At 41.6% G+C, this 16,158-nt stretch overlaps 1 protein-coding gene across 1 annotated transcript in view; it reads left to right on the top strand.

Moving 5' to 3' along the window:
• The window catches only part of itgav (integrin, alpha V), a 30,219-nt gene that overhangs the window by 9,851 nt on the left and 4,210 nt on the right, over positions 1-16,158 (top strand). Inside the window, exons 3-31 of the mRNA XM_074694488.1 lie at positions 721-812; positions 951-1,065; positions 1,459-1,520; positions 1,693-1,741; positions 4,816-4,938; positions 6,294-6,338; positions 6,466-6,509; positions 6,612-6,668; positions 6,999-7,051; positions 9,073-9,148; positions 9,605-9,734; positions 9,849-9,946; positions 10,168-10,261; positions 10,429-10,474; positions 10,884-10,991; positions 11,095-11,150; positions 11,256-11,410; positions 11,742-11,879; positions 11,985-12,052; positions 12,189-12,333; positions 12,425-12,517; positions 12,607-12,686; positions 13,516-13,596; positions 13,717-13,822; positions 14,010-14,168; positions 15,101-15,235; positions 15,484-15,597; positions 15,692-15,799; positions 15,910-16,029. Of these exons, the coding sequence (XP_074550589.1) occupies positions 721-812; positions 951-1,065; positions 1,459-1,520; positions 1,693-1,741; positions 4,816-4,938; positions 6,294-6,338; positions 6,466-6,509; positions 6,612-6,668; positions 6,999-7,051; positions 9,073-9,148; positions 9,605-9,734; positions 9,849-9,946; positions 10,168-10,261; positions 10,429-10,474; positions 10,884-10,991; positions 11,095-11,150; positions 11,256-11,410; positions 11,742-11,879; positions 11,985-12,052; positions 12,189-12,333; positions 12,425-12,517; positions 12,607-12,686; positions 13,516-13,596; positions 13,717-13,822; positions 14,010-14,168; positions 15,101-15,235; positions 15,484-15,597; positions 15,692-15,799; positions 15,910-16,029 (2,750 nt within the window). The remainder of the gene's footprint in view (positions 1-720; positions 813-950; positions 1,066-1,458; positions 1,521-1,692; positions 1,742-4,815; positions 4,939-6,293; positions 6,339-6,465; positions 6,510-6,611; positions 6,669-6,998; positions 7,052-9,072; positions 9,149-9,604; positions 9,735-9,848; positions 9,947-10,167; positions 10,262-10,428; positions 10,475-10,883; positions 10,992-11,094; positions 11,151-11,255; positions 11,411-11,741; positions 11,880-11,984; positions 12,053-12,188; positions 12,334-12,424; positions 12,518-12,606; positions 12,687-13,515; positions 13,597-13,716; positions 13,823-14,009; positions 14,169-15,100; positions 15,236-15,483; positions 15,598-15,691; positions 15,800-15,909; positions 16,030-16,158) is intronic.

Genomic DNA, 16,158 nt, shown 5'->3' with positions numbered 1-16,158 from the left:
CTCTCCATATGTCTGCACGCTGACCAGTCATTTATAGACTCATCTGTGTGTGTGTGTGTGTGTGTGTGTCTGTGTGTGTGTGTGTGTGTGTGTGTCACAAAGCTGGGTTTTTACCACAGTCTAATTTAAGAGTATTTCATGTCTAGCTCAGGGGCTTTCAGATAAAGGGAGGTTATATAAATAATGCATCTGTGCTTTATTTAGCAATGTCTCAAAACATTGTAATTTTTTTCTTTTGGATCGTTGAATAAAAAGTATTTTTGATGTCTTGGAAAAAAAAACTTTTAACCATTTCAGATTTTTTTCTGGATGTAAATTTTACACATGAAGCTGCTCAGGAAGTCTTTGGTTGCACAGTAGTGTTACAGAGTGAATTGTCTTGTCTCACAGAAGATCTTTGATGCAGAAACCAACATGTTATTTTTAGTCTGTGGTTTTGTTCATCACTGAAAAAGTCACATGTCTGTCAGGAACCTGTGTGTCATTTTTAGAAGACCACCTTGACGAGCGGATAAGAAAGTTTGAAAAGATCATACAGGTGTTCTACCTTTAAGTATCAAAGCAGCTAAGACCCTGTACCATGATAAAGGTGTAAACATATTTATTTCATACCTGTTGCTGGTGATGTCTATAATAAAGAAGAGCAAATATGGAGCGCTGAACTTTATGTGAACACATTTTGACATTTTGTCTGAATAAATCCTCTCTGTGTCTCTCCAGATGACAGGACGCACGCAGATGGACGTCAGATGGAGTTTAAATCCAAACAGTGGTTTGGTGCTTCGGTGCGGTCAGACGGGGAACACATACTGGTGAGAATAAAACATGCTAACAGCTGACAGTGGAAAGCTGTATCGAGCTGTTTTTTCTTTATTAAGAAATCAAATCAAACTGAGAATGAAGCACGTGAGAGGAGGATCAAAAACTGTGTTTTTGTGTGTTATCTCCAGGCGTGTGCTCCTCTGTACCAGTGGTCGACGTACGGCGTGTCAGAGCGGGAGCCGGTGGGAACGTGTTACCTGATGAAAGGAGCATCTGTGGTCGAGTACTCGCCGTGCAGATCAGGTCAGCCATTTTTTCTGTCTTCTTTTCTTTACTTTTTGGTTTTTGTTTTCAGTTTGCTCACACATCTGATGGGTTTGATGGTCTATCTGTTTGCTGTTGTTGGACCTGATGTGTTTTAAAAGTGATTTAATGTTTAAGTGAATGTCGAGTGAACCTTCCTGTATGTGCCTACATGTCCCAGGATGCATTGCTGCCACAAACTTTATAAAGAATAAGAAAATTCCAGACATTTCTTCCAGCATTTCTTGTTAGCTTACGACATCCTCGGGGCTGATATTCTTTGATGTCCCTTTATTGATTGATTGATCGATTGCAGTGTATATAGCACTGTAACGTTTTAGAAATAAACTAAAGTTTCACACATATTTGAGTTTTTTTTGTTTCTTGTTGCAGACAGAGTCACCCCAGAAGGTCAGGGTTTCTGCCAGGCTGGATTCAGCTCCGACTTCCTGAAGGTAAGAAATCAGAAAACAAACCGCGACACACAAAATCTGATTTTATTTTAGAGGCTTTAAGATCACAGCTCAGCTTATTACACAAAGTCTGATCCTGAAGAAGGATTTAGTTTAATGTCAGAAAGACTGAAGCAGTTTGAAAAGTCATTTTATTCCCTGTTTCTGTTTTCAGAAGGAGAGCAGAGTGGTGGTGGGAGGACCGGGCAGCTTCTACTGGCAGGGTGAGTGCTTCGCTGCGTGTGTGTGTCAGTGTGACGCTTTAAGCAAGGCTGAACAAAAAGGACTTAAACATCTGTGAGTAATGAGCAGCACAGGCTCCGAGCAGCTGGTGATGTCCTCTCAGGTTGAAAAAAGTCTTAAAAGATAACTCCTCTTCATATTTGAGAGACAGTTTGTGTCACCATGAGTGTGTCCACGGCTCAGACAGTTCAACCAGAGTCTGAGCCACTTCTGCCACTTTGGCCAGACACACTAAACCAATGTTTCTCAAAGTGAGGTTAACCGTAGCTTAAACAAATTTAAAAACAATTGTAAAAATGTGCTTTATCACTGAAAAAGCCTATCAACACACTTTGATCTCTTGCACCAATAATATCAGCAATTCTTCTTAGACTCCTGCCCCAATTTGGTTTTGTGTCATGAGATCAGTTCTCTGATTGTGACATTTTTATCACTTCCTAATGTGAAACAACAGAAAAAAAAACCTCAAAACAAAAAAACACCTTGGTGCATTGGCAGACTTTTTATGGGCAGGGGCCAAAAGAGGAAAAAAACAGGCACATATATGCTGTTTTCCAAACCGCCTACTACATACTACATACTACATGTAAATGTAGCCTTTGATATATACAAAACAAGCTATAGGCAGATCTCAGCTTTTTAGTTATTTTGTTAATCATATCACACAGAATCATCAGACTGTTATTTCTGATCTTACACCAAAAGTTATATCATTAACTGAAAATAAATCTGAGGAAGGGATTTTTATTTTTTAACAGCTGATGGAAAAACACTCACATAATCCACATTAGGGATAGACCGATTATTGGCCGGGCCGATTATCAAGGCTGATATTTGGCATTTTGAGGCAAAATCAGCATCTTTCTTTTTTTTTAAACAGACGTCCGATAAAAAACTAATTCAAAACTGCGTTGTTGTGGCTCTAATGCGGCCGCTTCGCTGTATGCAGTCACTACTCAGTCCCCAGCACTGTCCCACCCACAGAACCATCTGATTGGTTAAAGCAGTGCTATGGCTTGGGAAACAGCCAATTAGCAGTGCAGTTATTACAGTAATTGCAGTTACATTAAATTTTGGAAAACTTAATTTGCTGTAGAAAACTTTAGCTATTTATTCTTTTAGTTTTCATTGAACTTTATAAAATATACTGCTGAGCCTGGGAGCTGTTCAATAAACTCATGTTTGAAGGTATTTGAATGAAGTTAAGTGTTGGAGTTTGTATTGTTCAAAACTTTGACACCAATATTTGCACTTTGACTGCAAATTAATATCTGCTTCAAATATCGGTTATCAGCCTTCTTAACTACAAATAATCGGTATGGGTATCGGCCTGTAAAAACCCATATCGGTCTATCTCTAATCCACGTACGGTTTAAAAAGTGAATAAGAGATTTGTATGGGTTAATGAATTTGTAGAAGTAAACACCTCTTTTACAACTGGAGGTGACAAGATTTACTGGTGTTTATTTTCATCACTTCACTTCTATCTCAAAGACTGTGTGGCGTTAGTGTTGTTGTATTGTAGTTGTGATGCCGACTCATTCCAGTAGATGGCGGTAATTCACCAAAACCTGCCATCCACATAGACAAATAGCATTAGCATAGTATTGTGGGAAACAGTATGCCAGGTAGACCGGTCCTTAGCATACTGAGGAATTTTCCTGGATCAGTAGGACATCCAGGGATTTTTTTACCATACTGCAGATTTTTTAAGTTTTTCATGCTACCGACTACAGACTGAATTTCAGCTGAAAAAGTAGGCACTGCTGGTGTAGTGGGCGTTTTAAACACCCAAGAGGGCAGTGAATATGTTTTGCCAACCAGGAGGGCACTTTCACACAACTTTTGGCTCCCGAGAGGTCACTTCAGCAGGTGTTTTTTTTTTTTTTAAACAATCGAGCCACTAGGGGGTTGACTGTTAGGTAAACAAAAATGTCTAACCTGAAAATGTCCAACCACAGTCTAAAAACTTTTGAGAACCACAGCACTAAACCCTTCTGAATATGGAAGTAGTGTGACTGGAAGATGACCTGAAGTCAGGAAAACATTTTCTTTGTGTGATATCTGAGGCGTCTGGTGACGTGGTGTTGTTTATCCGCAGTGGGAGCTCAGCTGTGTTTTGTGTCGGGTGGTTTTTGAAGCTGCTGCATCAGCATGAGCGCGCTGAGCTGTGTCACAGCAGGCACAGCAGGAGTCCACTCCTGGTTTACCAACAGATGCTTTTCTAAGTCTTACATAGAGACGTGTCTTATGATATCTGAGTGAAAAAGATTTTCTAAAGTTTTGACTGGTTTGTGTTGATATTAAACTCACCTGTTCACAGCAGGTTGAGGGTTAAAGGTGGGTAGGATTAGGGGCGCGTCTTCTTTGAACAGGAGCTGCTAGCGGTCAGCTCGGTGTGTACTTATCCTGGTGTTACGTCACATTTCATCATGACCGCTTAAAGTGTTATGAGCAGGTAAAGTCCAGGAAGGTGAGGCTCTAGACAGGGTGTGTGCAAGTGTGTGTGAGTGTGTGAGTGTGTGTTTGTCTGGCCGTCTGTCATTAGGGTGTAACACAGAGTTTACCCAGAACGCTGAGTCAGTTACACACATTTCCTCTCTTTCTCCTTCTCCTTCTCCTTCTCTCTTCCTGGGGTGTGTTAACCTAATTATTGTTTCCTGTTGAGTGAACACACACAAACACACACACACACTCTCTCCCTCTCTCTGGTTGTGATTAGTGTCGTGTTAACGCTGTGTCTCTGTGGCTCTGTCTAATTACAGACTCTGAGTGTTTTTCTCAAACCAGCCCGTAAACAGACTCGTGTTGAATCAGAACTTCCCCCTCTGCTCCTCACTTTTCTGTTCTCATCGTTTTTTACTCACTGTTCTTTGTTTTCTCATCCTTACATGCTCTTTCTCTCTGTTTTGTGTTCTCCTGATCGTTCCCTGATGTCTTCATGTTTCTCTCAGTGTCTGATTTCTTGTCCTTTCTGTTCTCCTGATCTCCTCTCTTTGTCGTCCTCTCTTCTTTATTTGCTTTTCTTTAACGTTCTCTGATGTCCTCTCTCCAGGTCAGCTGATTTCCGACGACGTTTCTGAGATTTTCGCCCGCTTTGACAACAAATTTGTCACCCCTTACGGAAACACCCTTGCTACAGATACTGCCGCCGCTCAGTATGACGACAGTTACTTAGGTAACTACTCACACACACACTCACACACATAAAAAAAACACACACATTTGTTTAATTATGTCGCAGACAGACTCGGACCATGTGCTGCCCTGTGTGTTCTCCTGATTTCATGAGAGCGTGTTTCTCAGCTGACGACATCGATTTGAATCTCAGACTCGGATCAGCTGCAGGCGCAGAAAGAGGTCAAACAGCAGAGTCGAGAGAGTTTGAGACATGAACACACAGCTGAGATGAAAACTGTACACACAGATCGGCTGCTGAATCATTAAACATGAATATACACGTGCTGGCCTCTTTATTAGGCACACCTGTCCAACTGCTCGGCATGTAGACATGGTCAAGACGATCTGCTGCAGTTTAAACCGAGCATCTTTGCATGGTTGTTGGTCTGAGTATTTCAGAAACTGCTGATCTACTGGGATTTTAACCCACAACCATCTCTAGGGTTTACAGAGAATGGTCCCAAAAAGAGAAAATATCCAGTGAGCAGCAGTTCTGTGGGACAAAATGCCTTGTTGATGCCAGAGGTCAGAGGAGAATGGACAGACTGGTTGGAGCTGATAAAAAGGCAACAGTAACTCAAATAACCACTGGTTACAACCGAGGTCTGCAGAAGATCATCTCTGAACACACAACACGTCCAACCTTGAGGCAGATGGGCTACAGCAGCAGAAGACCACACCGGGTGACCCTCCTGTCAGCTAAGAACAGGAAACTGAGGCTACAATTCACACAGCAACACCAAAACTGGACAATAGAAGATTGGAGAAACGTTGCCTGGTCTGATGAGTCTGGATTTCTGCTCCACATTCAGATGGTAGGGTCAGAATTTGGCCTCAACAACATGAAAGCATGGATCCATCCTGCCTTGTATCAACGGTTCAGGCTGCTGCTGCTGGTGTAATGGTGTGGGGGATATTTTCTTGGCTCACTTTGGGCCCCTTAGTACCAACTGAGCATGGTTTAAAGTCCACAGCCTACCTGAGTATTGTTGCTGACCATGTCCATCCCTTTATGAGCACAGTGTACCCATCTTCTGATGGCTACTTCCAGCAGGATAACGCTCCATGTCTTAAAGCTGGAATCATCTCAGACTGGTTTCTTCAACATGACAATGAGTTCCCTGTACTCAAATGTCCTCCACAGTCCCCAGATCTCAATCCAATAGAGCACCTTTGGGATGTGGTGGAACGGGAGATTCTCATCATGGATGTTCAGTCAACAAATCTGCAGCAACTGCATGATGCTATCATGTCTCCACCAGTGAACAAACTGCTCTACTAAAGCTCTTAGTCTCAAAAATAACAGTAATCAGATGTTTTGTCTTTTATTAAATCCTTGCTTGTGTTTTTTAGGATATTCTGTGACAGTTGGGGATTTTAACAGTGATGGAAAAGAAGGTAAGAAAAGATGAAAGTTCATATTTTAGGTCATTTTTTATTCTGTTTAAGAGACAAATGATGCTAAAGTATATGTATTTTGTGTATTTGTGCTCTCTTCCCATCTCCTCTGTCCTCTTTTCCACAGATTACGTTACCGGGGTCCCTCGTGGAGACAAAGCACTCGGTTACGTACGTGTCAAAGATGTTACACACACCTTACAGATTTGTGTTATTTTTTACTCTGCAAGGTGCGCGCCTTTCCCTGATCTTGCTGAATTTCTGATGTTTCAGGTGAACATCTTTAACGGCCTCAACATGGAGTCTATGGTGAACTTCACAGGAACACAGGTGAGCTGCTCCTCAGCCGACCTCTGACCTCCTTAGCATGGTGTCAACACGTGCTTTAACTGATCAGTGGATGGACCAAGACGAGGAAAGATTGAGAGTTTGAGAGACAGGAAGGAGAGGAAGCAGTTTTAATGACAGAGCTCTTCCTCACCCCCTGTCAGTCCTCGTTACTCTCCCTGTGAACCCTCAAACCTCTCTTTGAACTGCTCCTTGTTTCCTCTCCGTCTCTTTGAAGCTCCTTTACTGACTCTGTTCAGGTCAGATTAGAGATCAGAAAACTTTTAAACTTGTGGCCCCTTTAGATGAGATCCTGTCTTGTTTTCACTGCAGATGGCGGCGTACTTCGGTCATTCAGTGGCTGCTGCTGATCTGAACAACGACGGGTGAGTGTTTGCTGCTCTCGGTCAGTTTCCTCTGTCAGTGCAGCTTTTCACATGACTACATGTAACCTGGCTGACTGAGTTTTATAGTTTGAAACAAGTAAAGTCGTCGTGTTTTATGAAGAGCTGAGGCTTCGGGTTTGTGATGCATCATGAGAACATCTATTTGTCCTCTCTAACTGCTGTAACACCATAAATCTGTAACACACATTTTCCTGCAGCTGCAGTTTGTTAACAGCTGCTGACTGTGATGTGTCATAAAACTTTGAGCTGCTAAATTAAAAACAGGAGAAGAAGAAAAGCTGAAGCTGATGTAAACAAATAACTAACACGTGTTAATGAGGCAGAAACACAGGGAACATGTTTGAAGCTTTTTCCTAAATCGTCGACTCTGAGAAAGGACTGTGGACTGTTGGGCCATGTTCAAATTTTCAATAAAAACCTTGAGTCCTTGAAGATCAGAGGAGGTATGATTGAAAATGTTTGTTTATGATGAAACAGAGGGTTTGGCTCTGCAGGAGCTAAGAGCTGAGCTTCATGTGGAGTTTGAGACTCAATGAACCGTCTGTCAGAGCTTTGAAGCCAGTTTCTTTATCAATCTATGTTCAGGGAGGTTTGTTTCTGCTAAACTACGCACTTAGGGTCAAAAGAATAAAACATGAAAAAGTTAGTGGAGTAAAAAGTTATGTTTCAATCATCTAGTAATCATAGCATCTCTGTTTCTGTGATCTTTTATTGTGTTTGCGTAATACTTGCTTGTTTATTTCTTTTAAACACTTTTAATCCTTTTCTTAGTTTTTTATCTTAAGTTTATCTTTTTCTGAATTTTTTTATTGATAGTTTTTTAAACTGGACTTTTTTTAATGTTTTTTTTTCTGTATTTTTCCATTTGGTCTGTACTTTAAAGGTCTGCAAATTTCATCACACTTGAGTAATAATTGGACAAATTTATCTTATTTCTTTGAAATTAGAATTCAAAAAGGTGACGATTAGCAAACAATTTTTTTTTTAATTAAATCACAACCCACCACAAAATGTTTTTTAGATGTATCCCAAAGTTTCTGCTATTTCCAGAGAAGCAGGTGATAAATAGCTGCTTAGTTCTTGAACACAGACGTTAGGTTCATTGTTTCCTCTGATAATTACCTTTGAAATGTTCAGTGAATGATTCAATTTCCCAATAAGAAGTTGATAGTTAGCTATTTGTTAATTAATTTCACCAAGTTCTTCAGTACCCAGTTTGTTTATATGTTCAACTGAGATCACATGCAAAATGATAAACCTTTATGATTAGGCCTATAATGTTTTACATGATACAACTGAAGGCTTCAGATGTGATATTCACCCAGAGTGGGGTTGTTAATTGGCCTTACCTGATTGTGATAGACACTGCGAGTACAGGTGCACTGCAAAACAGAATCTGGACATTTTCACCAAATTCTCATGAAATTTTGGGGGTAATTTCAAAGAAATGAGAAAAAACTTTGTCTAATTGTTACTTAAGTGAGATGAAATTTGCAGACCTCTGAAGTAAAGTGTTACCTTCCATTTTTACCTCCACCGAAGAGGTTATGTTTCTGGGAGAGTTTGTCTGTTTGTCTGTGAACAACATAACAAGCAGGTGATCCAGATCCCCGTCTAGATCCAGGACTTTCTAAAAGGATTCTTTATCATTGTGAGATAAGACCGTTTTCACCTTATGTGTATATAACTCCACCATAATTGGTTTGGTTGCTTTGCAAAACAATACAAGACAAGGTCACCATAATTTCTGACAGATATAAAAGTACGATCCAGATCCTGGCAATATTCTTGACACTAAGATCTGGAATATGAAATATGTACTGTGTCATCATAATTTTCAAAACTGTCAGGAAACAAATTATCGTACAAACCTGCAACTAACACCAAATTGTAGCAGACAGTCTGCTGAAAGGGAGTATAACATTAAAGTCGGACTAAAGTGTTGCTTGACAATCACAATATGCTTGCATTTTTCTGTGTTCATTTTGTCCTCTGTGCAGCTGGGTGGATCTCTTGATTGGAGCTCCTCTCTTCATGGACAGAGGGTCTGATGGGAAACTGAGGGAGGTGGGACAGGTAGGAAACAAGCACACACATATTTTACTGGAACTACATATTAAAACCAGAAATGTTAAAAGATTTTTACAACTTGAATATAACAGTTTAAATGAAGTCGTGTTTGGGGAAAATAAAGACGTTTAAATGCCCACTGTCTGCTGCGTCACTGCATCTGGAGGAAGCAGAGATGCAGATAAGAACCTAGAACCGTCATGTTTGATATTTGAACTTCCTCTGAACTGAACAAACTGTTAAAAATCCGTCAGAGCCACTGTTTACAGTGAAAAGAGGAAACTGATCTCTGGTTGTGGTGTGGTTCGGATAATGGTACATGACCTTTTCATAAGTCTGTCTTCACTCTTTTGTGTCTTTCGACTCTACGGTGGAATTAAATCGTTTCTGACACTTGAATTTAAAAAAAAAAAAAAAAACTGTGTGTGTGTGTGTGTGTGTGTGTGTGTGTGCGCTCCTCAGGTGTCAGTCTACATGGGTCGCGGTGGATTTTCATTCCACCCTCCTCAGCAGCTCACAGGGTCGGAAGTTTACGCTCGATACGGCTCTGCCATTGCTGCACTAGGTGACTTGGATATGGATGGATTCAACGGTGACTAACACACACACACACACACACACACTCACACTCACACACTCACGCACACACACGAAAAACTACATTGTCTTGTCTCTGACCCTGGTCATTCCTTCGCTCTGTCTGCAGACGTGGCCATCTCTGCTCCTTATGGAGGTCCAGACCGTCATGGTCTGATCTACATCCATAATGGCCGCCTTAGAGGCCCCGATGCTACGCCCTCACAGGTAAACACACACACATGAAACACAGAGAACACTTTTTAAGAGAGCACGCATCGGTCCAAACAAGCTGTAGAAAATCTGCTCATCAGAAGTCAACAGAAAACAAATATCCTGCTTTCCTCACAGTCAACAGGAAGGAAGCTGGAAACTAAATACAAAATCAAACACACATGTTAGTGTGTGAGTGTGTGTGTATTCATCTGTATTCATGTCTGCTCTCTCAGGTCCTGCAGGGTAAGTGGGCGTCCAGCTACATGCCTGCCAGCTTTGGATACGCGATGAGAGGAAACACTGACATAGACCAGAACGGATATCCAGGTACACACTCACCTACATACACACACACACACACACACACACACACACACACACACACACACACACACACACACACACACACACACACACACACACATATGTTGACACACACCAGCAGGGACCAGGTTTGCTGCTGTGAAAACGCTGATGTGTGTTTGTTTTTGCAGATTTATTGGTGGGAGTGTTTGGAGCAGACAAAGCCGTTTTATACAGGTAATCATACAGTGTGTGTGTGTGTGTGTGTGTGTGTGTTTGTGTGTGTGTACTCCCCCTGCTGTGTATGTGCAGTTTAATGAGGGAGACCACCTCTAATATCAGACCACTGCTGTTTAATAGCTGCTGTTTGGACATGTTAACCCTTTCCTTAATCTGGAATTAGCTCCTCTAAACCTGGTCCGCATTATCCCATAAGGCATCATGGGTAATGTAGTTGTATTGTGTCAAAGCTGTTGCTCTGTAAAACAAGCAGAAAACCAAAACAAAATTAATAATGTTGAATAATATTATTAGAAATTAGTCAAAGATAAATAATCAGTGTCATAGAATAAGTAAAATCAGAGGAAAAGTGTATCAGAAACTAATAATGTGTGTTTGTGTGTGTGTGTGTGTGTGTGTGTGTCAGGGCTCGTCCAGTGATCAGTGTGAACGCCACGTTGGACATGACGCCTCAGATCATAAACCCAGAGGAGAAAACCTGCACGCTCCCTGGAACCAGCACGAAGGTTTCCTGGTAAGGAATAAACTGATCAATGATCGATCACATGACCACTTTAACGGTTTACCTGTAAGAATAATCTGACTGTGCGTGTGTTTGTGTTTGTGTGTGTATTCAGTTTTAAGGTGAAGTACTGTCTGAAAGCCAGCGGCGTCAGAGCTCCATCCACTCTCAGTGAGTATATTTACAGCTTCTATCACAGTCTGGTGTGCAGCTCTCTGATTGGTTGATCTCTTCTTGTTTTGGCCTGTCTGCTCTCTGATTGGTCGATCTCCTCAGGTTTCAATGTGGTCCTGATGCTGGACCGTCTGAAGCAGAAGGAGGCGACCAAACGTGTCCTTTTCCTGTATGGACGAAACTTTCAGTACACGAAGAACATGGTCGTCAATAACGGGAAGGGACCGGCTTGCGAGGAGCAGCCTGTCTATCTCAGGGTGAGGAAGAGGAGGAGGAGGAGGAGGGGACACATTAGACTGTAAAGATTTCCTCCTACTCAAGATATCTGTTTTATGGTTTAACTTCAGAGGTTTTCAGAGTTTAATCATCGAGGAAGAAACTGTTGATTCAGTGATTTCCACAGGAAGTCCTCTGTCTCTGATTGTAGCTCAAGTGTTATTGAATGTAGCTGTTTCCGTGCAGTTTTCCTGAAGTTGTGGAAATATGAAAACACAGATGAAGTCTGGGGATGAGTAAACACTACCAGCAGCAGCAGCACACAGTTCCTTCTCACACTAAAAATATGTTCATGTCCGTTTCTGTCCTCAGGACGATCGGGAGTTTCGGGATAAAATCACGCCCATCTCTGTGACGATGGAGTACACTTTGGACTATCAGGCAGCTGCAGATGCCTCCGGCCTGCTGCCAATCCTCGACATGTCAACTCCGTCCAACGTCACCAAGCAGGTAACGCCTCAGAGTTTGTGTGTTTACAAAGACATCCTCTTCTTTCGTCTGTTTTTGATTTTGTTTTCTTCCTTTTCTTGTTTTCCTCTCATCTTCCCTCTGTAGGCTCACATCCTGTTAGACTGTGGAGAAGACAACATCTGCAAACCCGACCTGAGGCTGTCAGTAAAAAGGTAAGACGCTGGGGTTCACTGCGGCGAGTTCACACCAGAATCTGTAACTAAATCTGACTCCTGTCATTTCTTGATTCGCCTCATCACATTAAAATAAAAACTGACTTCCCTCTGTGCTGGTTTTGTTGTTCTGCAGCGACCGGGATCAGATCTACATCGGCGATGATAACGCTCTGACTCTGGAGGTTACTGCTGAGAATAAAGGAGAGGGAGCGTACGAAGCCGAGCTCCACGTCTACCCGCCTCCACAGGCTGACTTCACCGGGGTGGTTCGCAGCCAGGTGAGCTCACCTGAACACAAACTCTCACACAAAAGTGGAAAATCTCATCCCAGTCTCTAGTTGAATCTTTGTGTGTTTGATTTTTTTGCAGACTCACAGCAGACTCTCCTGCGCCTACAAAAAGGAGAACCAGACTAAGATGGTGGTGTGTGATCTGGGAAACCCCATGAAGCCTGGACCTGAGGTCAGGGATCAGTTCTTCTCAAAACATAAACCATAAAAACTCCAAAGATAATGCCCTACATTGTCTCAACCTGCTCTCTGATTGGATAGATTAAAGCAGAGCTGAGGTTCAGTGTGCACCAGCTGTCAGAGGACGACACCTCGGTGAAGTTCGACCTGCAGATCGTCAGGTACAGTCTGACAGACTTTGAACCACTACATGAAGCAAGACAAGAGCTGTCCTCACAGTATCAGCTGTTTCTGCTCAACATAAACACAAACATGAGAGTTAAGTGTCTCTGAAGCGAAACTGATTCCTGAAAATTCTGCTTTTAGCATTCAGAAGAGCTCTTACCCTCCTGACACTCATCTAAATGATAAAAACTGAGGGAAGCAGCTCACACACACACACACACACACACACACCATTTACTGTGTCAAAGTGTTTGTGAAGGAGCGAGAGAAGGAGAGGTATGTTAATGACAGGTTTCAGCTGGTTTCACTGACAGCTCACAATTCTTCCTCCTCTTCTTCTTCTACTCTTTAAAAAAGTGTAGCCAGCAGCTATATGAGCTAAATGTTTAAGTAAAACACACTCCTGGGAATTATCCAGATGATTTTTAAACTGAAACTGTTTTTCTGTCAGACAAACTGTGTGTTTCTGTTTCTAAAACCGAACACTCCTCCTGACACACACTTTAATGTTTAAGACAGCAGCACCAACCTGTGGCCACTTCTGGAACTGCAGCAACAAACCTGCTACACAATACAACAGATTTATTCATCACTGTAGGAGCCTTATTTTATTTTTAGTACACAACATGAAGAAATAATGATTTTAAAAAACGACACAAAACAAAAAAAATGTTGCTAGTGAGACCTTTGTTTTGCTGATTGTTTAATTGTTGATTTTGTCCCAGTATTTCATGTGTCTTTGTTTTGTGAAAGGGTTTTTTTTCTATGTAAAAACATGTTGTCCAGTATATTCTTTTATAACATTAAATACATTTTGTGTTTCAGCTCGAACCAGTTTGACAACACCAGTCCTCGAGTGTCCAGTGTCACACAACTCGCTGTCCTCGCCAAAGTCTCCATCAGAGGGTAACAGAGAGAGAAACATAAATAAATACAGCTGTTTTAAGTGTCATACTTATTTTATTTTTGATGTTAAGACTTACAAAGATTATAAAAATTAAATCTGAAATGTGTGTTTTTTTGCAGGACATCGTCTCCCAGTCAGATTCTTCTTCCCATCGCTAACTGGAAACCCAAAGATCCTCCTATCACCGGAGACGACATCGGACCTCAGATTCTTCACGTCTATGAGGTAGAAACACTTGCATCCACTCCACATACAGACCTGATTATCTGTGTTTGTCATAAACCAAAAATTTCTGATTCAGTGTTTTCATCTTTGTGCAGAAGTTTCTGAGCTCTGATGATCACACAGACCCAAAATGTTCCCGCTCTTTTTTTACCTGAAATAAATAATCAATCATGAATCGATGTTTCAGCTCCTGAACAGCGGGCCGAGTACCATCAGTAAGGCGTCTGTGGAGGTGGAGTGGCCGTACCACTACAAGAACGACTCTCTGCTCTACATCACCAGCTTCGAAACGGAGGGACCGATTAACTGCACCACGGACACAGAGATCAACCCGCTTAACGTGTCGGTGAGAGAAATAACGTGTTGACTTTGTACGACAGCAGCAGAGGTGTCAAAGTATTCACTATCACTACTCAAGTAGAAGTTTAGATACTGGGGTTTAAAAAGACTTTTGTAGAAGTTAAAGTATCAAGTCAGGCTTTTTACTTGGGTAAAATTGTAAAAGTACTGGTTTTAAAGTATGAAAGTAAAAGTAACTTAAAGGGGCAAAAATGCATCAAGGTCAAAAGCTCAGGCTGCGCCACAGGGGCCTTAAGTTCATATAGTTCATATACAGTTGAAACCAGAAGTTTACATACACTATATAAAAAGGCACATAACCTTTTTTCTCACCATCTAACATTAAATCAGATTAAACTTATGCTGTTTTCGGTCAATTAGGAATACCAAAATTATTTCTATTTGCTAAATGCCAGAATAATGAGAGAGATAGACCCAAATTGTAAAAAGGCATAGTAATCTTAGTGTATGTAAACTTCTGACTCTCTAAAAAGTAAAAAAAAAATGTCTAAAAATGATCTTTTTCGTGTACAAACCAACCGGGGTGTTGAAATGGTTTTACATATATTACATCTCAATCATCCACAATCAAATTCACACTTTCTGGATGGCGTGATTTCAGCCAATTTGGGATAGGTTTTTTACTTTTTTGGTGTGTGTCTTTCTGAACGATAACAGACTGGAATGAAACAGGGGTAGTGAGGCTATTTTTAAAATGTGTGGAGTAGAAATTACACATATTTGCCTGAAAATGTAAGGAGTAGACGTATAAAGTCGCCTAAAAATTAATTACTCAAGTAATAATGCCCCAAATATTTACTTAAGCAAGCTTACGAAGTATTTTTACTTCGTTACTTGACACCTCTGGACAGCAGTGATATTTGAACAACATTTTTGAACATGTCTTTTATTGTGTCTGTGTATTTGTGTGTGTGTTAGAACCCGCTGACCTTGACAAAGAACGCCAGCGTCATTACTTCCAGAGATCACGAGACAGAGGGACGAAACAGGAACCACGTTCGCAAGAGAGACCTGGAGGCAACAAGAGATGGACAGAACGAAGTGACAACACTGGTAAACACACACACACACACACACACACACACTCACACACCAAATTGGCTTCTTGACAAGACAGTTATAGCGCCGACTACAGGTCTGGCATGCTTACTACAGCGTTTTAGGTCCCTCAGCGTTTCTGTATAAACGCAGGTTTTTTTCACTGTGTTTTAGCGTTTTCAGATGAAACCTTGTTGTGTAAATGGGGCATTGATCTACTGCGAGAGTTATAAGTATATGTGTGTGTGGCTGTGTGTATGTAGGACTGCTCTTCCACTCAATGTCTGCGGCTCAAGTGTCAGGTTGGTCGTCTGGAGAGGAAGAAGAACGCCATCGTCTTCATCTACTCTCGACTATCTGTCAACAACTTCCTCAGGGTAAACACACGCACACAGACAAAAAAACAAACACACAAAACAAATTCACAGAAAGACAAACAGAAGCATAATAATTGTTTAATTTTATCCTCAGACGGAGAATCAGAATCGTTCGTATCAGGTTCGATCAACGGCGTCGTTCAACGTCATCGAGATGCCGTATAAAAATCTGAATCCAGAGCTGCCATCCAACAGCACCACTGTGAGACACACACACACTCACAAATACACACAAACACAGTTGTTTTACCATGTAGAGCTCCATGCCAGGTGTTGCAGGTGTCAGTGTGTTGATGGAGTGTGTGTTTTCAGGCCAGTGTGGCGGTGATGTGGGTGGCTGAGCCTATTCACACTGTCCCGGGCTGGGTCGTGGCTTTAGCTGTGTTAGCCGGTCTGCTGCTGCTGGCTCTGCTTATCTTCATCATGTACAAGGTGAGACACACACACACACACACACACACACACACACACACACACACACACACACACACACACACACACACACACACACTCAGTAGCCCCCTGAGTCGTGTTTTTCATTCATTGTTGCTGATGATGACG

The sequence above is a fragment of the Halichoeres trimaculatus genome, unplaced genomic scaffold, assembly GCF_033239565.1.
Source record: "Halichoeres trimaculatus isolate MK-OKI-2021-1 unplaced genomic scaffold, fHalTri1.1 fHalTri1_scaffold_19, whole genome shotgun sequence".
Taxonomy (NCBI): Eukaryota; Metazoa; Chordata; class Actinopteri; order Labriformes; family Labridae; genus Halichoeres; species Halichoeres trimaculatus.
The sequence above is the reverse complement of the archived record's forward strand: the minus strand, read 5'-3'. Positions and strand labels throughout refer to the sequence as shown.